Source organism: Colletotrichum fioriniae, assembly GCF_027942845.1.
Source record: "Colletotrichum fioriniae strain IMI 355084 chromosome Unknown scaffold_1, whole genome shotgun sequence".
Classification (NCBI taxonomy): domain Eukaryota; kingdom Fungi; phylum Ascomycota; class Sordariomycetes; order Glomerellales; family Glomerellaceae; genus Colletotrichum; species Colletotrichum fioriniae.
The window spans coordinates 973,232-995,733 of NW_027076837.1; the positions used below are offsets into that span (position 1 = coordinate 973,232).

Genomic DNA, 22,502 nt, shown 5'->3' on the forward strand with positions numbered 1-22,502 from the left:
CCTAAACATCCACCTGCCTGTTCTTCATCCAGGTTTCAAGCTCGCCAATTCTATCAAGTAGCCCAATGTGTTCCACATAGGCGTCTGGACGAACGTAGACGTAGCCGGGGTCATTGAAACCATACAACTTATGCAAGCTCCCGTCTTCGTCAAAATATCCCACATCTTCTTGACCGGAGATGATGTGGACATCAACAGGTCCGCATCCAGCAGCAGAAGCATTCAACTCTTTCTCGGAAGCGAGGTTCTCACCCAATCCAGTGAAGAAGAGGAGCTGGTAGTCCAAAGAACGGAAGAGATGATGGAGTTTCCCCTGCCCGTCCGGGCCTATTAAGGTACCGTTCGGCGCTCTATCCCCGCCGCGTACTGGACCGCTGAAATTGCTGCCAGTAGCTACGATGTCGCTCTTTCTGTAACGGATGTGGAGTTGAGACGAGAATCTGTAAGCCATCTTCCATCGATCAGAGTCTTTGAATATGAGAGGTTGGACAATCGGCCCCAGGTAGTTGCGAAGGAAGGTGGCAAGAAAGTTCTGTGATGTCATGACTGTGAATATGCGGTCGGTCCTGGCGAGAACTGTCTTTCCAACCGGTGACCTCTCGTTGTCATACGTATCGAGGAACTCGGGACCCCTTCTGCATTTCAGGACTTCCGCCAATTTCCAACCCAGGTTAATGGAGTCTTGTATGCCAGTGTTCATGCCTTGACCACCAGCAGGGCTATGAACGTGAGCTGAATCACCTGCCAAGAACAGCCGTCCATCCCGGTAACTGTTGACGCCACGATTGGACAAGTGGAACTTGCTTAGCCATATCGGGTCGAAGAGCTCTCCTTGGCCTGGTGCCATCTTGTCGAGCTGATCTTGGAAGTCCTGAAGTGTCGGGTCTCTTTCTGTCTTTCCAAGCCAGCTACTCCCGGCAAGACGGATAACATCGTCGTCAAGTGGGATGACGATAAGTGAGCCCTGGCCGAGCATGAACATCGCCTTGCCTGCTTGAGGTTGCCTCCACTTGACGCGACAGTCGCATAGAAGGAACTCCTGCGGATATTCTGCGCCCTTGAACTGGAACTTCGTGCCAGCTTCCCGAACGGTGCTATTTGATCCGTCTGCGCCGACGACATATTTGCAACGAAGACTTTCGACATGTGATTTCCTCTTGAGTGTCACGGAAACCCCGGTCTCATCCTGAGTAATCGATTGTGCCGTAATTCCACGTTCAGGGAGAACTTCGGAAACCTCCTTCAGACGTTTGCTCAGGAAGCGCTCCGTCTCGGCTTGTGACGCCAACAACGGGCGCGGAAAGTCTGTTCCGTACTCGCGCGCGATTCCATCGGAGCTGCCGAAGGTAATGTCAAGGACGGGTTTCTGGTTGATCCATGTCGCGATACCAGTCGGCTGTCGTGCCCGTGATATGAGCTCCTCGACGTCTCCGTAGCGATAGAGTAACTCCTGTGTCCGAGGCTGCACGACGAGCGCTCTTGATTTATCCGATACTTCTTCCCTCGATTCCACGATCCGGAAGTTGACGTTTCTCGCAGCTAACTCAATGGCTAATGTTAGGCCTGTTGGGCCAGCACCGACAATAAGAACGTCGATCTCGGGCATGACGAAGTACGCAGGTTTGGATAAGGGAATTGATCAATTAGTTGATGTCACGAACCATTAGAATGCGCATTCAATGCAAAACAAAGATCCTCGAAATCAAAACAACTTGCTTGAAATCTTCGCTCAGACTATGATGACGTTATGGATGACGCAGGTCTCAGTCTGTGGCTTTCAACTAAGGATCTCAATTTGGCTTACCGTCAACACTCAGACGGCAGCAGTGCAGGCGTGAAACAGCCCTAATTCAATCATCAGGCGAGAGCTACAGAAAAGCCATTGATTCCATTCAACTCCACCGGGACATAGAATATCGAGATCTTCATCGGCAATGAAGGGTTTCCATGGTGAAAAACAACGTGTTTTAGATAAGTTACATTTCAGAATAATACTCTCACTCTTCTATCTCTTGACCTCAATCACCTGCCAATAGTCCTTCTTTCTCGTCAGACGTCCTAGCATATCTTCCCTACATAGGCTTATCTTCACGCCAATTTGGGATAGGCTCGCTTCCAGCAGGCTGGACGTATAGACGGAGAACCGTCCTAGACTTGTCTCCTGGACACACATACTATCAAATGAAATTAGTCTTCAAATCGGCACCCTCGATGAACGACAGCAACAACACACAGAAATGAGTCAATCAACCAGCGTCAGCTCAAGTAAATTCTCGCAAAAGTTTACAATTGGTCTGTACTTGTTGCCACCCGAGAAACAGATGTGTGGGAAGGCACAGAACCAGAACACCCGAGGTTTTGGGCATCAAAATCAATACCAAGCCACGGCGATCACGGCACGCAGCGTCTGTTGGACATGCATGTTACTGCATCAAAGGTAACAGTAATGCAGCAATCTGTAAATACGGCGTCCGGCCAGAAAATAACATGGCAGGTGTAGCATTTGGATTGGTCTGTTGGTCCTTGATGCTGCAAGCCGTTGCCGCTGAATCGCTGATTTGCTCAGCCGCTGCCGGAGGCCGTCAGTCGACTCCACCCAAACTTGCAAGGTGCCTGGCCCAACGAGTGGGCGAAGAGCAGCGACAACTAGCTACAAGAGGAACGTTCTCCCTCGTCCAAAAGATGTAAAGAGTTGGTTAGGCTTTACCGTTCAAACTTCGTTTCTTCATCAACTCACTATGTCTGAGGAGAATTTTCATCAGATCGACCCTAACGGGGACGTCGTACTGATCCTTCGCAACCCCGACTCCATATTTTTCGTTTGTTGGGAGAGTGATCTGTCAATCGGGAGAAAGAGTGCGAAAGAACCGTGAGGAAAAGCCTACGTCATGTTCGTGTGCCTACTCATATGATACTGACATAGTAGTAGCCCTGTAACAATAGACATCTGTGGCTCATCTCGTAACGATGAAATCCATGGGACTGAATCAATTTCAGAAGCGCCTCCGGAAACATACCTAACAGGTGACGAGTTCTGGGCCTTCTTGGCAACCAGTCAAGAAAAGAAGAAGAAGAAAAAGAAGAAGAGGCTGATTTTCGACTCTCCACCGCCTACCATTGAAGACGTCGAATCTCCAGCAGTATCATATGAAGAGCCTCAAGCAGAAGTCGTACACGTAGCGGAACCGGTACCAGAGGCATTGCCTGAGCCAAAGCCTGAGCTAGCAGCGTACCCCGAACCAGAAATGGAGCTGGAAGCACATGCAGCGCTAGGGCCAGGGGAAGCCGATGATTCGGTGAAGTATCTTGTATCTTCGAGGCACCTGGCACTAGCATCACGATACTTCTCGACCAAGCTCTCTGGCCCCTGGATTGAGGCTGCAGTCAAGCATCTTGATGGATGTTATCACATGGACGCAACAGAATGGGATTCCGACGCATTTCTTATTCTGATGCAGGTAATTCACGGAAAGACAAGAAGTGTGCCCCGCCGGGTAGACGTCGACATGTTGGCGAAGCTTGCAGTCTTGGTGGACTACTACGACTGTCACGAAGTCATTGAAATTTACTGCCCTATATGGATCAATTCATTAACCGACGAACTACCAGTCAGTTACGGTAGAGACGCAGTTCTGTGGCTCCTGATATCACACGTTTTCAAACAAGACGACATCTTCCAACGAATGACACAGGTGGTAGTGTTGAAGAGTGCATACCCTGTTCAAACCATGGGACTTCCAATTCCATCTAGCCTTGTTGGTAAGTAACCTGTCTTCGCTTCCCTGTTTTATCGCTGATTGCTCCACAGATATGATAGACTGGCGCAGGCAAGATGCGGTTGAGTTCATCTTGGGGGCGCTTCAAAAGCTGCTTGATTCATTCCGAAAGGATACAGCTGGTTGTAGTTTTGAATGTAGCAGTATTCTATTGGGGGGGCCTCACGAAAGAAATGACCAAGTACAGGCTACTTGATCCTCAGCCAGCCGCACCTTACTTGGGATACTCCATTGAGAATACGGAAAAGATCGTTCGGGCCTTCCAAAATCCGCAGTGGAGTAACGATCATATTTATGGAGGACTACATCCATGCACTCTTTCGAGCATGATAGACTGTCACCTCAATGCAGATTTTGACAAGAGTAAACGAGGATTTAATCTTTCTGAAACAGTTTCGGCGAAAGTCAATGGAACACAAAAGCGTGGGACGGGAAAAACGAAATCATTCTCCACGGAGGAAGAACCTACGCCCCCTCTGGAGGACAAGTAAGACATGCGCGGGGCTGTTCTTATGAGAGGCTCTAGTTTTTCGTTCCGTGGTTTGATAGCTCCATTCTTCATCCGGCTGGTATGCTACGCCCATTCCTCCAGAAATTGATTTCAAGGACTCTTGGGATGTCTGTGGAGTGGTATCCGAGCAAACTCTGCTTTCTCCGAGTTACTGGATCAACTACAATAATCCGATGACTTTTAGTAACTATACCTATCTGCAGTCCAAGTAGTGCACGTGAGATAGCGTACTGCTTAATCTATACGCCAGGCACAATCAACTGGTCAACATCCGGACCCCATCCTTCGGACCTCGAAAAAGTGACTGTGTTCTCTCCCTCCTTGAGATTCACGTGGATCGCGCTGCTCCCAGTAGTGGACAGATGCGAAGTCGCAAGGAACGCAACCGATTGCTCCTCGCCGTTCACAGAAACCGCAGCATGTCTCGATGAAGTATCGCCGTTCTTGTGGTTGACGATGAGGGTGACCCGATCAGCTGCAGCCACGGTGAAGTTGAAGGTAGCAGTTCCATCCTCATCGCCGCCGAGGTACCCTGCGGCCGAAGAGCCACTGCACTGTGAACAATCGACAATGCGGGCACCGTTGGAGAGTGCGGCCGTCTCGCCCTCGATCTCGGATGTGATTGTGCTCTCGGACCAGGTGCCTGCAGCGGTGTCGAGGTTCCAGGAATCATGCCAGTTGAGAGTCACAGTAGTGCCATCAAATTGAAGAGGCAACCATATGTAGGTGCTGGCTGCCAAGTTTGTCGAGTGCCATCTGTCGCCCATGTAGATGGCCTTGTCGGTGCCGAGGGGAAGGACAAAGCTGACTTGACTGTTGTAAGTCTTCGAACCGACGGGTGCGAACTCTGTCCAGTTAGACCAAGGTCCAGAGAGAGACGTGGCGTAGCTGTAGACCTGCGTAGATGTTAGCAAATCTCATTAAAAGCTCGGAGAAGGCAGTTTTACATTGTCGTTGGGGTTCCAGCCTGTGAGGTGAGAGCCGAAGATGAAGTACGTGCCATCGCGCTTGACAAGCGCGGGTGACTCGGCGAAGTACTCCCAGCCAAATGTCACTTCAGCAACATCAAGGTAGTCATCCGTGAGCTTGATGATGCGGGTACCATATTCGCGCTGTCTAATGATTAGACTGACTCTTCTGGCGGCCAAAGATAGACTTCAGACTTACGTCTTCGCTCAACAAGTAAGCGCTTCCATCGTCGTCCTTGAAGATGCCAATATCACGGCTCTGGAAATCGAACGGGCGGAAGCTGCGGATGTACTCATACTGGCCGCAGACGCTATCGCCTGTCGCTACACCAACTTTGGCATCTTTGTAGTCAGAAGAGTCGATGTGCAGGTGCAGAACGTATTTTCCAGTGGCATCGTTCTTGGTGACCTTGGGTCGTTCAATGATGCGGTTGGGGCCGAGGTCACCGGCTTCCTCGGTTCGAGTCAAAAGGCGCCCCTGGAAGCTCCACTCAATCAAGTTCGTGGAAGAGTAACAGTTGACTGCTTGGAATGCAGCACCGTCTGTCTTCTCCTCGCCAATCATGTAGTAAACACCATTCTCCTCACTGCTTAGTGTTAGCTGTCTCATGCTCTCAAACCATTGCCACATTTCAACAAGCGCGAAGGCTTAGTTCAACTTACATGATACCTGCGCCATGAGCTTGGACGTGCTCTCCGGTGTTCGTCTGTGGTTAGGCGAGTCAGAATAAGCTTCTTCAAGCGACTGGGATCCACTCACGGCAGTCCATGTTGCCCCTGGAACAACACTCAGGGCAGCGTTCACGCCGCCCACAGTGAGGGCGGCGGCCAAAGCAATTGGTGAGGCACGCATCGCGACTCTGAGTCTCAATGAAGCTACTTGTCAGAGTATTACGACTCGGGATGCGAACTTGAAGTTGTTCAAGCATCGTGTCATAGTTGCGCGGCATACACGATGTTTGTATACATACTCAAGGTCCAATGCCAATGTCTTGGCAACTTACATGTCAGAACACATTACGTAGTTGCCCAGCCATTGGAGATTTCTCTGGTTGTTGCGCATATAGAAACACTGGTTCGGGTCAGTGTGAAGCGAATGAGCAGAATCTCCAGGCCATACAGTGTCACATTCGACAGGTTGAATTCGGTTAGTCTTCCGATCAAACGACCACTGTGGGGATCTCGGAGCCGAGCATAGCGTCCTTCCCCAGCTTCTTCATCACACTTTAACGGTGATTGTCGATGGGAACCTCCACAATGACCCCGCATCCAAGGCGGGAAAACCTGCTGATCATTAGGTTGAAGCGATTGCTCAACGCTGTGATCGACAGGGCCAAGAACACGGGCATCGGTCGAGGGGAAAGCCGCGATGAGTCCGCGTGATCCTGCAGTTCGTCGTATTGGTATTTCAATAGTCGAATGCCAAGTGAACTCAGCTTCGTATGGTTGAATGGCTGAAGGCTGGGGCATCAGCTCGGAGGGGCATCACTAAGTGTGCATCTTCCCTTACTCCTCAAGAGGCATCGTCTACAATGGCATGTTATTCTCCTTCTTCAATGTAGATTGCCTGAAGTCGTTGAGGTGACAATGGAAACCTAGGTCGACTCAATCTTAGGAATTGCACCTGAACCCGAAGCCGCAGCTGAAGTCCCATTAACTGTTGATTTCTCACAACCTCTCAACGACCTGATCGCCTTCGGCTCACACGGAAAGGTTCAAGGAGACTTTAACAAGCTGCAACTAACCATTCAATCAGTGCGTCTTCCAAGTAGCCTCATGATCTGACAACTTCAAATAATTGACCATCGCAACGTTCACAATCACAGGCCCCACTGGAGTCCAGCATGAGTTGTAATGATTGTCGGTCGATAACTTAGCTGCGATTCACAACCACATAAAATTGAGTTCCTTCGGAGGCTATGCAGATACTTAGTAGCAGTGAGAGAGGTGGAGAGTTGGAGAGAGAAAGATACAAAACAAAAAGCTATACTCTTGGAACACAAGAATCAAGCGACCAGGCTAGTAAGGATGGCTCACAGAACGCTACGCGCTCCCAGGTCAAAATGAGCAAGCAAGTTTCGTTTGCTCTAGTGCAACCATTAGGAAATCGGCGCATTCGGACTCGTTATCATATCATGTCTTTGAATCGTCGCTAGGGAATCTCACTTACTCCATCTGCCTCGGTCGGCGTGAATATAATTGCCGATTTGGAGCGTGGAAACGCGTCATTCCATCACAAAAGTCACTCCTCACCAGGAGCGGAGAAAACTCCCGATCTGTTCTGCTAGCAAACCAAAACAATCAAATACTGAGGCTACTGGATGGTATGGAGTTCGTGCCTGCATGAACAGAGAGGGGGTCGCAAAGCCTAAACGAGAAGTGCGCGGTGATTCAAGGAATATAGAGAATTGCCGATAATAGAGTCCATTTAGAGTGAGGCTGCAATAGGCCGACGAAGTGGCTTCTCGATCTGTATCTTCCTCGGCATGCAGGTACTGAGAGCTTCAAATCGAGCCGGCCATCCGAACAGTCGCTCTCCGGGCTATGACGACTCTCCCAGGTGCCCGAAAAAATTGATCGACGATGACGAGATTCCAATACATTCAATATGATGAGGCTCTAGACCAGCCGATGAGAGAAGGTTCCCTAGTGTCTTGTCAGGGGTGAGAGGGCCCTCAACCACCAATCATCACCCCAATCGAGCGTGATCTCCTGACTTGATGATGCTTGAATCTTCTAGAGACGGGGAACTTTCGACCGACAATCTAAATGATGCAATCCAAAGTTCAAGACAGCAGTCTTCACGAGTTGGCCCCGAGGCTCGTGAAATCCTCCGAAGTTCCTACCCAACGAGGTGGAACCCTGATCTCACTACCCTATTTTTGACAGTATCATCCTAGCTTACATGTCAATTATTCGGCATCACACCCGAAGTAATACACACAGACACGTCACTTATACCAAACTCGCTCAAGGCCACCACTAAGGGGCCGACGCTTCCATGGCCTTGGCTCCCTGCGGCTGCTCCCTTGCGTATTCGGCTTATTCGGTCATCCGATGTTGTAAAATAAAAGTTGTGAAGACCATCCCTGCTTTCCTACTAAATTCACAAAGGCCAGCGGGCCTTTAAAGTCTAAATCTGTGCCCCACGGCCTAAAACGGATGCTTAATGCGAGAGCATGAATGGACGTCATCCACTGACGTTCCAGGGACTGATCGAAATAGGCTCCAAGGTGCATGTGGGCCGTTGGGTGTTGATTGAACTCTGAGATAATGTTCATCGTGACATGGTATGATGAGATCGTATTCGCAGAATCAGCGAGACCTCAGAGAGAGGCTTTTGCGATCGCTCGAGTCATTATAAAGCCAGGGGAAATCCCCTCCTACACAACAATTGCCGGTCAAAACCAAGCACAATTTACCTGACCACAATCACAGCAATACCCGCAACTTCGATTCTTACTCAAGAATTGTTAATAAGCCAAAATCACACGCCCACAGACTCGTCAAAATATCTACAACTTTGAGTTACACCTACCCACTCAGCCAGGCTCAAGACACTGTACTCAACAAGACCTTCACAGTCTCACACAACTTCAACATGCGTTTCTCAACAATCTTCACCCTCCTCGCTGCCACGCTCGTCGTCGCCGCACCAGCACCAGCCGACCTGCAAGCTGACGGCGACAAGGACAAAGGAGGCAAAAAGGAGGGGGGCGCTATTGCTTCCTGCGAGGTACAAACAGCCGCGGACCACGTCAAGTGTATAGACGCCTGCGGAGCCGCCAAGAGATCCCTGATGAGAAGAGCAGACCAGGGCCTCGGAGATAAGGGCGACAAAGGCAAGGGCGGCAAAGACAAGGGTTGTATTATGGATTGGTAAGTTCACAGAACGATTCATACCAGTGGCTTGAGAACTAAGACTAATGGTTTTGCAGCACCTCCAAGGCTGTGGCAGGCTACACCGGTTGTGCGGGTGTTGGTCCTGGGCCTGCTCCTACCAAGCCCAACTAAGAGAAAGAGGGGATTGGTGGAATTGGTTGTTGATTTTTCAATGTCTTTGCAAGCGTTTTTCGCCACGTTTCGTCAGCGTTGTTGCCTGGCTTATGCTCTGGCGAGAAGATTGATTAGAGGTTGACGAGTATGATGATGACATAACCGAAGTTGTACAATACATACATGTAGCAGTCCAAGTTGAGGTTAACTGGAAAATTTGTCTCCATAACGTGGAACAACACTTATTTAAACTGCGTGCTAGGTCGTCAATCGGACTTGTTTGCAGGCCTTTTATTCTCACTTAATTGCAGATGGTATTCGGAGGTACATTCTGCCTGTAGACTCTTTCCAACACAAACAGTCAGTCATCCACCTTGTAGCACCTGATCTTCCCCTAGATGATGACTGATGCTAGTTACTCTCTATTCGTATCAAAGACCCACCGTGGTGTGCTATAGGTAATCTTCGAAGCAACTTATTGTTGAGTTTTAAGACTCTCCGTGGGCCATCCCCTTAGCTTCTTACTCGAGCCAAATCTTCTCTCCATCCTCGACATGAAGCTCATCCTCCAACGTCATTCCACCACTCCCACAAGCCTGCCGCAAACAAATCCAACTCTCCCTCTTAATCTGCCGGAACACAACAGCGCCAATCCTATTATAACGCCTTTCCCCAACTCTCTCCACAAGAATCCCTGTCCCGGAGTAATTCATTTCAGCAATATCCTCATCTTCGACGTATCCATCATCCAGAAACCAGTGCCCCCATTTATTCTGTAGTAACTTTGACGCCGCAAGCAAGAGCATCTCGCACGGCGCGCTGTTCTCTGAAGGCTGGATATCAGGATAAGCTTCGATGAGCGCGTCACTCTGGTTCAGTCCCGGGAACGTGAACGTCCAGTGACCTTCCCCAGTTGCCTCAAGCGCCCCCTGGCATATATGAGCTTGGAGGCGGAGGGATGTAGATAGGAGCTCTGAGGGCTTATCCATAGCGAATTCCCTCTTCGTCTCCGGCTGTGTGACTGCGCCTTGCGCTGCCATTTTCGGCGCGCCATGCTTCTCAACCTCTTCTTCTCCTGCGATGTCCTCAGCAATGGGAGTAATCGTAGTAACACCACTCATCCTAGCCTTCTCCGAGACCCGCTCCGAGGCCCGATTGAGCTTCCTCGTCATATTCACAACCTCATCCCGCCACACCGTCGAATGCTCACCCTCAAACCTCCCAAAAAGCGGCTTCTTGATCTGAAACCTCGCGTTCCCACCTCCGTGGTCGCACGCTGTATAGAATCTCGGCAACCTCGGCACCCTAGGCGCAACCTCAACCTCCCCCTTTAACGAAGTCCACGACCAGCTAGGATTCCCGACCGCCACACCCCTAGGGACCACAATCTTCTCCTTCTCACCATACCTCTCCGAGGAAGAACAATCAACGACCCGCCACGCAAGCTGCTCGGAGAGATTAATCCCCCACAACCCCGCGGCGTACTCCTCACCCAGCGCATCCCGCAGGAGCTTCGCGATACCCCACAGCGCGGCGAGTTTATCCTTGCCGTAGGTGAGGTCGCAGCTCGTGTAGGCCGCAACAGCACTCTTCCAGAAGTCTTCGAGCGAGTCTTCGGCTGTGTCGGCGAGGGGTCGGACGGAGAGAGCGGAGGATTGTAGGCGTTCGCGCCAGTGTCTGTCGGTGGCGGATTTAGTGTCGAGGGGTGGTGGCAGGCCCTGGGGGAGGGATTCGGTGGCGGTGAGGGTTGCGCAGTCCCAGAAGAGTTGGGTTGAAGTGAATTGGAGCAGGCGGGGGGAGAGCATTCGTTCTGTTCACAATGTTAGTATACCGGCTGAAAACATGACGATGGGGATGGCTCAGACCAGGGGGGTTGAAGATACTGACCTTGGAATACCCAGCCGCGAGTGTAAAGGTGGCTCCCCAACAAGTCCTGATCCCATAAATCCGCAGGCAAAACTCTCCACACCCTATCCCCAAACGTCACGGATGGTTGCTGGCTCTCATACCTCACAGGTACCACCTCCGCCGCCCTCTCTCTAAACAGTCCACGCGTATGGTCCTTCGAGTCCGCCGCCGCGAGATTACACCACGAGTTCCGGTAGACTTTATGCATAAGCGGCGCCTCATGGTTCCAGTCCTCGCCGTGCTGCTGGCCCTGGATAATACACAGAGAATCGATCCAGATATACCTCATTCCTAGCGTGCGAACAACGCGCACCGCGTCGGCAAAGTTCGCGTTGCTGGTCTGAAGTTCTGTCCAGGGAATGCCGTTAGTGGTGTATTCGTTGACGTTGGTTTCTGTGAGGCGGATGAAAGTGCCTGTGCCCCAGCAGTGGGAAAGGGTCATGTAGGGGCCGGTGATGGGTTCTTTTGTGGTGTCGATTACGCGGATGTGAGAGGGTGGCGTTGCGTCGTTGGCGTTGGTGCTTGGATGACCGACATCGAGGACGCGGGTTGGGATGAAGGACTTGATGCTGTGGCTTCGGATGCATTTTGGGTGGTTGTTGATGCAGTCTTGCATCCAGTCTATCATTTGTGCTTGGGATGCCTCTGAGTCTGTTCGTTTTCCGAGGTCGTGCCGCTCAGGTATGTCGCCCAGGTCTAAGAGGAGGATAAGTATGTGTGTGTGTGAACTCATGAATACAAATGTGGAATTTGTATGACATTGGCCAACCTTCTTCGGGGAAGAGATAGAATGTGATTTCAGAAAGATCTTCGCTCTTCATCTTCCCACAAGCGCGGCCTGATACTGGTCGAAACGTGACGAAGACATGACTCTTCGTCTCACGGATCTGGGCAGCCTGCCGTACGTTCCAACGAAAGAGGGATTTGACCTCAAGATCATGGTCAAACCAAGGGTCGATCTCACCGAGGCCTTCAGCTAGCCTGGTACAGAAGACACATTGAGAACGCAATGAGCCCTCGAATGAGTCGGAGTCTTGATGGTGATAGCCCCACTGTTTCGCAGACTCGAGGACTGTGGTTTGGCAGAATTTACAGACGATCATTGTTGATTCAGATCGAAATGCAAGCTCTCATCTAGTGACTCCCATTTCATGAAAGATAAATCCACGAGGCTGAGATAAAGAATGAGCTGCCCCAATGCTTGAGTGAGATTTTGGGCTGAGAGGAGCAGGCAGCCGTCATCTTGAAAGTGGTGGGGTCATTGAACATCACGCAGACAGGGGTCGTGATTGGATGCTGGAGGCTGAGTGATTGAGTGCGCGCAATCGAAGGTAAGAGCAGAGATGAACATAGCATTTGTCGTGATAATTGACGATGAGATGAGTGCAACTGAAGTGACTGTGCTCCGGGGGCAATTTGCGTCCAGATAAGGTTCATTATTACTGGCTTGGCTCATAATTAGTGAGTAGAGGCTCAACTGGTTTACCTCAAACTCAGCCCAAAGGCCTTGAAGAAAGATCCCTTCTGCGGCGCCCTATGCCAAGCCGTAAACCGTGGTTTATGAGGCTAGCCACCAGACCAAAGTTTCCCACTTCTCGTTCGCTCTCGCCTGGTGTTTCGTTGTTTGGGGTTCCCTTGCCTCGTTGGTGCGGCAGCAACTCAGTTAATCGGGCAAAATACCGCGGTCGGCCAAGCTCTGAACTCAATCCCCAGCTCTAGTCCCTCTTATCCATGCTGTTCGAAAAGGGGCGATTTCCAAATGCAATAAACATCAGGCGCAGACAGCCTCGTTTCTGTTGTTTCTCTCCCTTGAACTCTCTCTCGCTCGGGGACGGCGCCCGACGAGGGCCAGACCAGAGTTTATACGTCGAGAGTTGGGGCGATCCGCTTCCTTTCGGCCAGCGGCATCAACATGCCCCCAATTCATCCATTACCCCCCCCGCTCGGCGTTTGCTTTCTTATGTTGCTTGCGTTGCTTGCCGAATCCGATTAAGCAGTCAGTGCCAGAAGCGAGAGAATAGAAACAACAGCCCCAATCGAGCCGGACCCCTTGTAGCTGGACGCAGCAGATGTGCCATTGGCTGACGACGACGACCTCGTCTGGTTGCAGGAGACGAAGCCGTTGCGCGATGCAGCGCCGGTGTGGGTCATGGCGCCGACGTAGACACAGCTGCCCCGGTAAGCCGGGTCGAACACGACACGGTCGGCTCCGGGCGCCCCTGCATGATGTAGCAATGTCAGTGCGTGGTTCTCATGTTTGATGACGTGCCAAGAGCGGCGAAAGTGACGGTTGAAATGCCAAGAGACCGGTTCCTGGGGAATGATGAGATGTTAAAGGGATTCAAAATGCGACTTACGTCCGCTGTAGTTTCCAGAAGTTATGATGGGGAACTCCTGGTAGGGGCCCGACGTGGCGAAGACAAGGCTCTCGCGGTTGTTGAAGCGGTGGGGATACTGGCTGGTGCCGATCTGCTGGTTCGCGGCGTAGAGACGGCAGCCTTCTGCCGTGGCGTCCTGGATTTGTCTCTTGGAGTACTTGTTGCTGCCGCAAGTGACGGTGCCGACGTCGGTCGTTCCCTGGCGCTTCTCGAGGGCCTGTTCTGGCTCGGGGTTGGCGATGGGGTTCGCGGCGGTGGAGACAGCGCAAAGGGCGAGGGTGAGGGCGGATTTGAAGGAGACCATTTTGAATGGCGTCGTCTGATGGACTGGAAGGTGGAGTTGAGATGAGGTCGTGGTCGATGTATCAGAGGACGTTGGGTGATGTGGTGTTTATGATCTGCAACGTCTTTCGAGACGTGACGAGAGCTGGGTAATGGCGAAGTGTGGCGTGAAGCAAGGCAATAGTTAAGAAGATGGGCTTGCCCGCGATTAAAAGTTGCGAATGCTTTATTGAGTTGACTACTGGAAGAACAGGGCGAGCGAAGAAAGGACAACAAAGCTGCCGAGAAACTTGGCCGGCGCGAAAAACCCGATTCCCGTGTGCCAAGTGTGGAAAATGCAAATTAAATCCAGTCGCTTTCAGCTCGCATCGTCCCTTCCTGCTCCGGGGCCAGGCTGGGCGGTTCCCCCAACTCCCAAACGTTCCCAAACAAGTCAAAACTTTATTGGTCTTTAGGCGTTTCCGCGGCGTTTTCAGGCGAGCCGGGTTCAGAGACGGTGCTGGCGCAGGAAGGGACGGAGGGAGAAGTCACGTGAAATTTGAGTTGGCACCAATCAAAGCTTGACAAAAAACATAAGCTTAATCTTGTGCCTGTTTCCCAGAGGCCGCCGTCTCCACTTGGTTTGGGGGCGATTGGCTGGATGGGTTTGGGTTCTGGTTCTTGGCAGCGCCAGGTCCTGGGCTGGAGAGCGGGAGGAGCCGATCTACCGAGACAAGATACAGTTAGGTCCAATGGAGATAAATGCACATAATTCAGCTGGGCGTGCCACAATCTGAAAGGTCAAACAATCACTTCCCAGACACAGCCACAGGCCATTTGGAGGGATCAAGAAAGAGTGCATGGCTTGCGTGTCTCGTCTTGTCCACGCCCGCTGTGCCTTCCGTGGCTGCCCGGCCGGCTCCTGCCTCTCCTCTCCGTGCACGGTGCAACGTGGCAGCCAAGAGCGGGGCTCTCTTCATTGCTTACCTGCTTACCTAAGGTTTCCACAGGCTCTGCCTGGTACAACTTCGAGTACGTACCGCGTGCGCGACTCCCCGCTGACGACGTCAGTGAAGCTGCGTTGCCTCCACGTGGGCCGAGATTGGCTAAATTGGCCTCGTCCAGGCTTCCCACCTTCCCGTTGTGACATCGCCATAAAACGGCTATCAACACTAGCACCTCCACCACCGCCACATCTTCTGTCAACCTGTCAACATCGCAACCCCTCCACCTCTTGTTCAAATACCTCTAGAAAGCCATTTCTCTGTACTCGTTCACGTTCTTTCTCACATATACCCAAAATGAATAACTTATTGCCGAAAACCGATGCGCCCAAGGTGGGCGTGAACGACGCCATTGCTGCGTTGCCCGCCTACAAGTCCCTCAGCTCCTTCGTCAAGACCGATGGCACCACCGACAAGAAGGCACTCGAAAACACCGTTGACGAGTTCAAGGACCTGGCAAAGAAGTCCGAATCCCAGATCGAGGATTTCCTTTGGGACACCTACAACGCAATCTTCGCCGTTGCCAAGCAGACCCCTCCAGAGAAGCAGGCCCCGCTACTCGATTTCCTGCAACGCCTGCGCGAGACCACTGTCACAGCCTCGGATGGTCAGCCCCTGAAATTGAACAACCAAGTCGTCTGGAAGGATCTTCCCACCTTTGGATGGGTTGCCCGTGATCTGTGGAACTTTGGTGAGTACAACCACCACCTGCAACACGGGATATGCCGCACAAATACCCCTGTGCTATCTCGGACGAGGACAAACCTCACTAACGCACCAAGATACCACCGACACCTCTGCATCAGCCGAGGAAAAGGCAAGCTGGACAAACCTCTCCGCCTTTGCCGCTCAGCTCACCGCCCGCGCCGACCTTACCAACCCCCAGGACCCCTTTGATTTCTCCCTTTACGCCCTCTGGGCCCTGCGCGACGCTTTTGAGGTAGACTTCGCTGCGGCGAGCGTCGAACGACACTCTATTGCCACTAGGCTGGCCTATCAATGGCTTTCTTACGCCCCGGACGCCCTGCATGATTTGAGTCTCAAGGGGCGCGATTTTGACGGCAAGTCGGGCAAGCCGGGGAGCAAGTTTGCGGACCGCGAGTGGAAGGGGATGAATGAGGCGAGGTATGGTGCCTGGGCTGACAGCATTACGTCGATATCCCAAACAGCTTCTGATGAGGAGGTGCGCGCCCTTGCGAAGGAGGCTGCCGCAAAGCTGAAGACTAAATAGGGGCAAATGGATCACAAATGCGTCTTGGAGATAAACTGGCTGAAACCAGGGAGAGGATGATACACATGAAAATAAGTATATATAGTCTAGCACTGAGAGCCCTTGCTCATCAATGGAAAAGAATGCACAAACTCCTACTACACGCCCCTTCTTGATGATGCTAATCGGAATAGAGCGCTTGATTCCTCTATTGCAGCCGTCTTTGCGCGAGAGCAACGAACAGCAAACGAAGGTCCGAGGAAGAAAGGAATCGTTCAACCTTCTTGGAGCTTCCACATGGCAGCGAATGCGCCTCCGTCCTCGAGCAACTTCTTGGGACTATCAAATTCGACGACTTTCCCATCCTGGAGCGTCACGACCTTGTCAAAGTCTATGACGGCCCGCAGTCGGTGCGCGATGACGATTATTGTCCAGCCTTGGAACTCGCTACCGATGAGATCTTGCACGATCTGTTCCGTGGCTTGATCGAGACTTTTTGGTAAATTTTAGCGTGGTTGACGATCTAGGGTGAAAATAGAGAGAGCTAGAACTCACCTGCTTGTCGCTTCATCTAACAACAAGACATGACTAGCCCTCAGGATGGCCCTAGCCATGCAGAAAAGCTGCTTCTGTCCCGCGCTAAGCCAGTCAGTGTTCAAATTGGCCTCGAGACCTCCCTTGTCTTCAAACAAAGCCTTGAGACCCGTCTTCTTCAACGCATCCCAGATATCGGCATCATCATTGCGGGACTCAAAGGGGTCCAGGTTCTGACGAACGGTTCCGGGCAGGAAGAGTGAATCCTGTGGCAGAGCGACGAGAGATTCTCGAAGCCGTGTGACAGGCACGCTGCGAATATCCACACCGTCTACCTCAATCGCACCAGCAGATGGCTCGTGAAGTCGGAGCAGCAATGCAAGAAGCGTGGACTTTCCGCTGCCCGTTCGTCCGCAGATGGCTACCTTCTCGCCAGGCTCGATAGTGAGATTGACGCCGCTGAGAACCTGATGATCATCATATGCCGCCGACACGTTGCGGATATCAATCCGGCCCCTGGATGGCCACTCCTCCTTCACTGCAGGATCCTCGTCGTGACCTTTGCTCTCCTCAGACGGAGTCTCCGTCTCAAACTCTCTGATCCTCGCCACAGCACCCAAACTAGTCTCCAACTGCGCCCAATAATTCAACAACTGCGTCAACAGCTGCCCAAAGGTCATGACACTCACGAGCGCCACGCCAAGCAACCCTGCGTCGACCCGATCCCTCAGCAAAACAGCAGACGCCACTAGCAACACCGCCAACGCAGCAACGACAAGATTCAGCACCAGCAGAAGCCACTTCTGCAGACTACCCATTGCGTAGAACGCGCGTTGGGAGAGGTCTAGGCGTTGTAGGTTCTGTCGTTGCACGCGGGATGTCCAGTGTGGTCCGAGGGCGCGGATGGTGATGAGGCCGGTGGCGGAGGCGATGAAGTGCGAGAAGAGCGGGGATTTGGTTTCGAGGTCGAGGAGGCGGATTTGGCGGGATGTTTGGAGGTAGATGCGTTGGAGGAGATAGAGGAGGATGATGAGGATTGGAATGGAGAGGGTGAGGGTTGGTGTGGCGAGGGTCGTTAGGGCTATATCTGCTATTGCGAGTGTGAGGTCTGCTCATGGTGTTAGTCACTAGGCTTGAGGAGATGGGTTGGCTGAGGATGGTGATTGTGGTTCTTACTGTCGAAGGTTAGCATGAAGGCGAGGGGAAGGGGAAGGTCGACGAGGTTCATGTCTTGGCTAAATCTGGATTGAGCATCAAGGTCAGTCGAGGGTCTAGACGGTATTCTAGAGAGTGTAATTATATAGGCTTACCGGTTGATGATGACGCCTGTATCGGTCTTGACGAAGAAAGACAGGGGCGCGCTGGCATCATTTTAGACGTTAGATCAACGTCTTCCTCCCAGTCAATTAGACAAAGTAGGACAGTTCTTACGAAAGAGCGGCTTTGAGAACGCTGAAATGAAGCCCCTTGGCCGAGTGAGGAACAATGACAACAAGGAAGTAGCTTGAGGGCGGACAATAACTCTGTCAGTAACCCGGGTCCCTTCTTTAAAGAGGAGTAGGTAGGAGGGATTTGGGGAGGTAGTGGGACTCACTAGCACTCGATGGCGAGGGCCATTTCCGTCAAAACGCCCCAGAGAATGTAGACGCCCACCCACATCCCCAGACTCTCTTGTCCTCCTCTCTCGTTGGCAGTGACCCAGAACTTGACCCAGAGACCTATGAATGAATTAGCATACTCTGAGAAAGCACCCACATGTAACTCCTAGCCGAGTGGCATTATGTAGAGACGGTAGGGGCCTAGATGAGATGATTTCTTACGTTGCATGATTCTGCAGATGGTCTGAAATATGACCATCGCCACGAAAAGCCCAAAAGACGTGATTCCCATGGACTTGATGTAGTATAAAAGGGAACTCGTATTCGCGGCGCCGCGAGTTTTGGTCTTGGACGAGTCATCTGGCTTGGGAATCGCAGCAGCCTTGTCCTTCTTATTGGCACTCTGGGCTCCTGATTCTGCTTCCGCTGAATCGCTTTCCTCTTTACCACTCTTCTGGGTGACCTTGAGAGTACTGACGTAGCCTCCGGTCTTGCTAAGGTCTTCATACAAGCCTGTCTCCAAGATAGTTCCGTCGCTGCCGAGGGAAATGATGTTGTCCGCGGAACGAAGCCATTGGGCTGCGACCATGATTGGCTATGTCAGTAGGTGCTCCTTCATACCAGACAGGTTGATGGCAAAAGACAGGGGCAGTGAAGCAAATATGAGAGTCATTCACCATTGTGCGTCGCGAAAATCACAGCTCTCCCCTCCCCACGTAAGAGGCCATCGGCCCCAAACAGCGCATTGAAGCATTTCGAAGCCGTCTTAGAGTCGAGACCTTTTAGGTTATCGTCCATGATGATGATCTGCTTCCTGCTGTAAACGGCTCTAGCAAGTGCCTATCGAAGATCGTTAGTAATATGTCACAACTTATCTGGTAGAGGCTTTAAGTGGTTCAACATACAATCCGATGTCTCTGACCACCGCTAAGAGCCGAGCCCGAGCTTCCAACTATGGTCTCATCACCTTGCGGAAGAAGACCGAAATCCTCTTCCAACTGACATGCCTGAATAACCTTGCTATAAAAGTCTGCCGCTTCGTGCGGCGCGACGCCGCCGACAATATTTTCCTTGATGCTCTGGTTCAGGATCCAGGGGTCTTGGTCGCAGTATGCCACGTCTGTTGAGCTTGCGTACTCCACCGACCCTGAGATACGGTATGTCTCCCCCACGAGGGACTTTAGCAGTGTAGATTTGCCGGAGCCGACGGGTCCGACGAGAATTGTGAGGCTTCCTGGGCGGATCTCGAGATCTAGTGACTTGAGAACGGCTTGGTCTTTATGCCAGCCGAAGGAGCCCTTTGAGACTTGGATCATGGATCGGGCCTGGCTGTCATTTTGCGGCAGTTCGCTACTTCCATTGCCCTCCATAGCGGGGTCTGGGGATGTGTTTGATTTGACGAGGCGGTAATCCTCCCGCTTTTCTTTCACCAGATACTCCTGGATTCTGTCAAGGCATCCGATGGCGGCTCCGAGGTTGTTCGGGATCATGACGAGCTCGGAGACGGGGTTGATCAGGATACCGAGGAGGCTGAGGGATGTAAAAGCCTGAACCACGTTGAGAGGTTGGCCGCCGGATATTTTGGAGATGATACCAAAGGCGGCGAAGGTGATGGATGGTGTCATGATGGATGGGAATTGTCCTGGGAAGTTTTAGACATGGTGCGACTACAGGCGCGAATGTTCCCTGGCTTACCGATGAGCACGTTGAGAATCTGCACTCTTCTGAACTTCTTCGACTCATCCAGCTCAAAGTCCCGAAGACCTTGAATCTGGCCCTGGACCGTGCTAGTCAGGCCGCTCATCTTGACACCCTTGACAGACTCGATGATCTCGGTGGTGATGCCAACCCGCTGCTGGATCGCCTGCATCCACCTCCTCTGCCGCGGCGGGATCAACTGGCCTATTCTGATGCCGGCCGACACACTGACTATCCATCTTGTTAGATAAAACAGGGCCTATGATACCAGAGCTATGAGAAGACGATCTACTTACGAAGAGCGATGATAATGGGAGCAACGCTCACAGCCCCAAGTTGCTCGCTCATGATCCACATGGCGAATCCGAGCTGGACGAGATTAGGAACGATGGCGACGCACCACTGAGCCGCCACGGTAATCCGCTCGACCTCTGTACTCATCAAAGCGACCGCCGCCTGGGAGTTACCTGTCTCCGCGCGGAGGGTGAGCATGTTCTGGTAGATGATGGCGATGAGGGCGCCGCGGATGCGGGTGATAAGGCGATGGGTGAGTTGACCGGACCATCTGGTGGAGATCTGTGTGCAAAAAGGGCGTGGTTAATTTCGGATTCTGAAGCTTGCCAAAGTTCGAAATAGTCACACGTACCGCTGGTCCGATGTATGTGATGGCAAAGGCGGCGACGAGGGTTTGACCGTAGGTGATGGGCTTGTCATTATGTTCTCGGATGTACTCGATTGTGGTTTTCACGAGGAGAGGTTGCGTGAGACCAAAGGCCACCATACCGACGCGCGGGATGTGGATGAAGAACAGCTCGGCTCGGAAGGCCTTGAGAACCGCTTTGACTAGGGCGTGATTCTTGTCCTGATCGACTAAGAGAATTCTCACTTAGCATCAGGTAACACTCAAGAAGCAACATTATCATCAGGAGTAGGTCAAGAGAGTGACGTACCGCTCTTCCACGCTGAGGAAAGCCGCTCAAGCACCGCTTCTCCATCGAGGGCTTCATCGAGCGGATCGAGATCTTCTGCTACCAGGTTCTTCTTCCAACCCAGACGAAGCAGAGGGTTGACCCATGTCGCGAAGCTCTTGCCGAAGATGCCTGATGTCTCCTCTCGAGAGATTCGACGGGCTGGGATGGCGATGATGGCGGGGTTTGGCACGGACTCGGCTGCGAGTAAGAGTACCTTGAGAATGACTTGAACTGTCAAGAGCAGGGCGATATAGCCCTCGCTGTTGTTTTGCGGTGATAGATGCCAAGCCGTTCTCACGCGGGCCGCGTCGAGAAATATGGTAATCAGTAGGAAAAGCTGAAGCAGGGCTGATGGTGCGGGTGATTTGCGGTGCTCTCGCTCCGATATCAATGTGAAAAGGATGCTGGCCGTGACCGATAGGATCCAAGAAGCAATATCGACACCAAATTGACTCTGGCTGTCTCTTTCAAGGGCAACTCTCATGAGTAAGATGATTTGGAACGCCGTGAGAGCCTGCCAGAGGACCTATTTGCGTAGATTAGTCTTATAAAGTCTTGCACGTCAGTTCTATCGGAACATGCCTGTTTGAGTGTAAGAAGACCTGACCCTTGGCCTATCCAATCATCGCTTTGGTGCCCGGCATATCTGACAATGCCGGATGTCAAGACAACCGCAATTGGTACGATGGCGATTGAGATGGGTGCGATCAAAAGTAACAGGAAGCTCAAAATGATGAGGCTAACCAGGTTGGCCACTGGGCGGATGTGTCCATGTGAGACCACTGCTCTAGCCTGGAGCTGGTGACGACGATGAAGTCCCCAGACCAATGCGATCGAACAGGGAACGATGGAGAATATGACTTCCGCAAGGCGAGAATTGAGGTCAAAGCCTCGATGGCATAGGACGGAGCTCCATGGTGAACCATTGGAACAGGCGAAGGCGTCGTCGAAGATGAACTGTTGATTGCGTCCAAGCTGCATGGTTGTTGCGGATGGTGTGGACGTCAGAGATGCCATCGTGATCTCAAGTGACAGAAACGCTGGTCACTAAGGATTCTTATGAATCGCTCACGGCTCAATTGGCTTCGAGGTTTGCCGCATCCCTGATGCTTCAGTACATTCGACAGTGAGATGACGCGCCCGAAATTGAGTGAGCACCGCGATACCGCGACGACCCGACAAAAGTCCCCTTTTGGCGAAGGATTCACAACAGGGCGGTTTCGAAATTGTAAGACCGGGACAAATACCCCTGGCAATCAGGAACAGTCGGTCTTGACGCCCCCCAAGCATTTTGTCTCGGCTCTGTAGGCTGACGGTTCACCTGCCTGAAGGAGACTACTTGGCGCTCTAATAACGGTACTCCTCTGAAAAGATTTCCTCGTCAGCAGACGATAACATCGGGAAGAGACGGGCTGGAAGATGGCGTCAGGCTCACGCATGGTTACTCGATCAATTGCTCCCTGGTGAGAGGATTGCAATGCTCGTGGCTCCGAGACGAGAAATTCGGCATTGAGCGACTTTGCTGGAGTTGAGACAGATCAACATGCTGAACGGGTGAGGAACAATTGATGAGGTGGACGTTCCTTTGGGGACAAGCGACCCCTGACTGATTGTTGCTGTGCCGCAACCTCACAATAAAACGACATAAATTGACTTGACCAGCCTACGAGACTTCTTGACATCGTGAAA

The 22,502-nt window shown here is 52.0% G+C and overlaps 7 protein-coding genes across 7 annotated transcripts; 2 read left to right on the forward strand and 5 right to left on the reverse strand.

Annotated features, from left to right (window-relative positions):
• Nucleotide 1: 1 nt before the first annotated feature.
• On the reverse strand, nt 2-1,606 carry N0V96_000269 (uncharacterized protein; the record flags this gene model as incomplete). Its single annotated transcript, XM_053195406.2, has 1 exon — nt 2-1,606. The coding sequence occupies one exon, from the start codon at nt 1,604-1,606 to the stop codon at nt 2-4; it is 1,605 nt and encodes a 534-aa protein (XP_053047059.2).
• A 2,920-nt stretch (nt 1,607-4,526) lies between these two features.
• N0V96_000270 (uncharacterized protein) lies at nt 4,527-6,108 on the reverse strand (the record flags this gene model as incomplete). The annotated part of the gene is made up of 5 exons (XM_065755887.1): nt 4,527-5,183; nt 5,235-5,399; nt 5,455-5,842; nt 5,919-5,962; nt 6,016-6,108. The coding sequence occupies 5 exons, from the start codon at nt 6,106-6,108 to the stop codon at nt 4,527-4,529; spliced, it is 1,347 nt and encodes a 448-aa protein (XP_065615127.1).
• A 2,748-nt stretch (nt 6,109-8,856) lies between these two features.
• Nucleotides 8,857-9,269, forward strand: N0V96_000271 (uncharacterized protein; the record flags this gene model as incomplete). Its single annotated transcript, XM_053195408.2, has 2 exons — nt 8,857-9,134; nt 9,194-9,269. 2 exons carry the CDS (start codon nt 8,857-8,859, stop codon nt 9,267-9,269), a joined length of 354 nt encoding a protein of 117 aa, XP_053047061.1.
• A 503-nt stretch (nt 9,270-9,772) lies between these two features.
• Nucleotides 9,773-11,787, reverse strand: N0V96_000272 (uncharacterized protein; the record flags this gene model as incomplete). The annotated part of the gene is made up of 2 exons (XM_065755888.1): nt 9,773-11,061; nt 11,304-11,787. 2 exons carry the CDS (start codon nt 11,785-11,787, stop codon nt 9,773-9,775), a joined length of 1,773 nt encoding a protein of 590 aa, XP_065615128.1.
• A 1,361-nt stretch (nt 11,788-13,148) lies between these two features.
• Nucleotides 13,149-13,841, reverse strand: N0V96_000273 (uncharacterized protein; the record flags this gene model as incomplete). Its single annotated transcript, XM_053195410.1, has 2 exons — nt 13,149-13,378; nt 13,517-13,841. The coding sequence occupies 2 exons, from the start codon at nt 13,839-13,841 to the stop codon at nt 13,149-13,151; spliced, it is 555 nt and encodes a 184-aa protein (XP_053047063.1).
• A 1,258-nt stretch (nt 13,842-15,099) lies between these two features.
• Nucleotides 15,100-16,033, forward strand: N0V96_000274 (uncharacterized protein; the record flags this gene model as incomplete). Its single annotated transcript, XM_053195411.2, has 2 exons — nt 15,100-15,493; nt 15,585-16,033. 2 exons carry the CDS (start codon nt 15,100-15,102, stop codon nt 16,031-16,033), a joined length of 843 nt encoding a protein of 280 aa, XP_053047064.1.
• A 254-nt stretch (nt 16,034-16,287) lies between these two features.
• N0V96_000275 (uncharacterized protein) lies at nt 16,288-21,794 on the reverse strand (the record flags this gene model as incomplete). Its single annotated transcript, XM_065755889.1, has 14 exons — nt 16,288-16,504; nt 16,568-17,654; nt 17,723-17,787; nt 17,857-17,907; nt 18,141-18,264; nt 18,367-18,723; nt 18,822-18,984; nt 19,050-19,786; nt 19,840-20,073; nt 20,139-20,418; nt 20,489-20,712; nt 20,793-21,339; nt 21,558-21,568; nt 21,737-21,794. 14 exons carry the CDS (start codon nt 21,792-21,794, stop codon nt 16,288-16,290), a joined length of 4,155 nt encoding a protein of 1,384 aa, XP_065615129.1.
• Nucleotides 21,795-22,502: the final 708 nt, after the last annotated feature.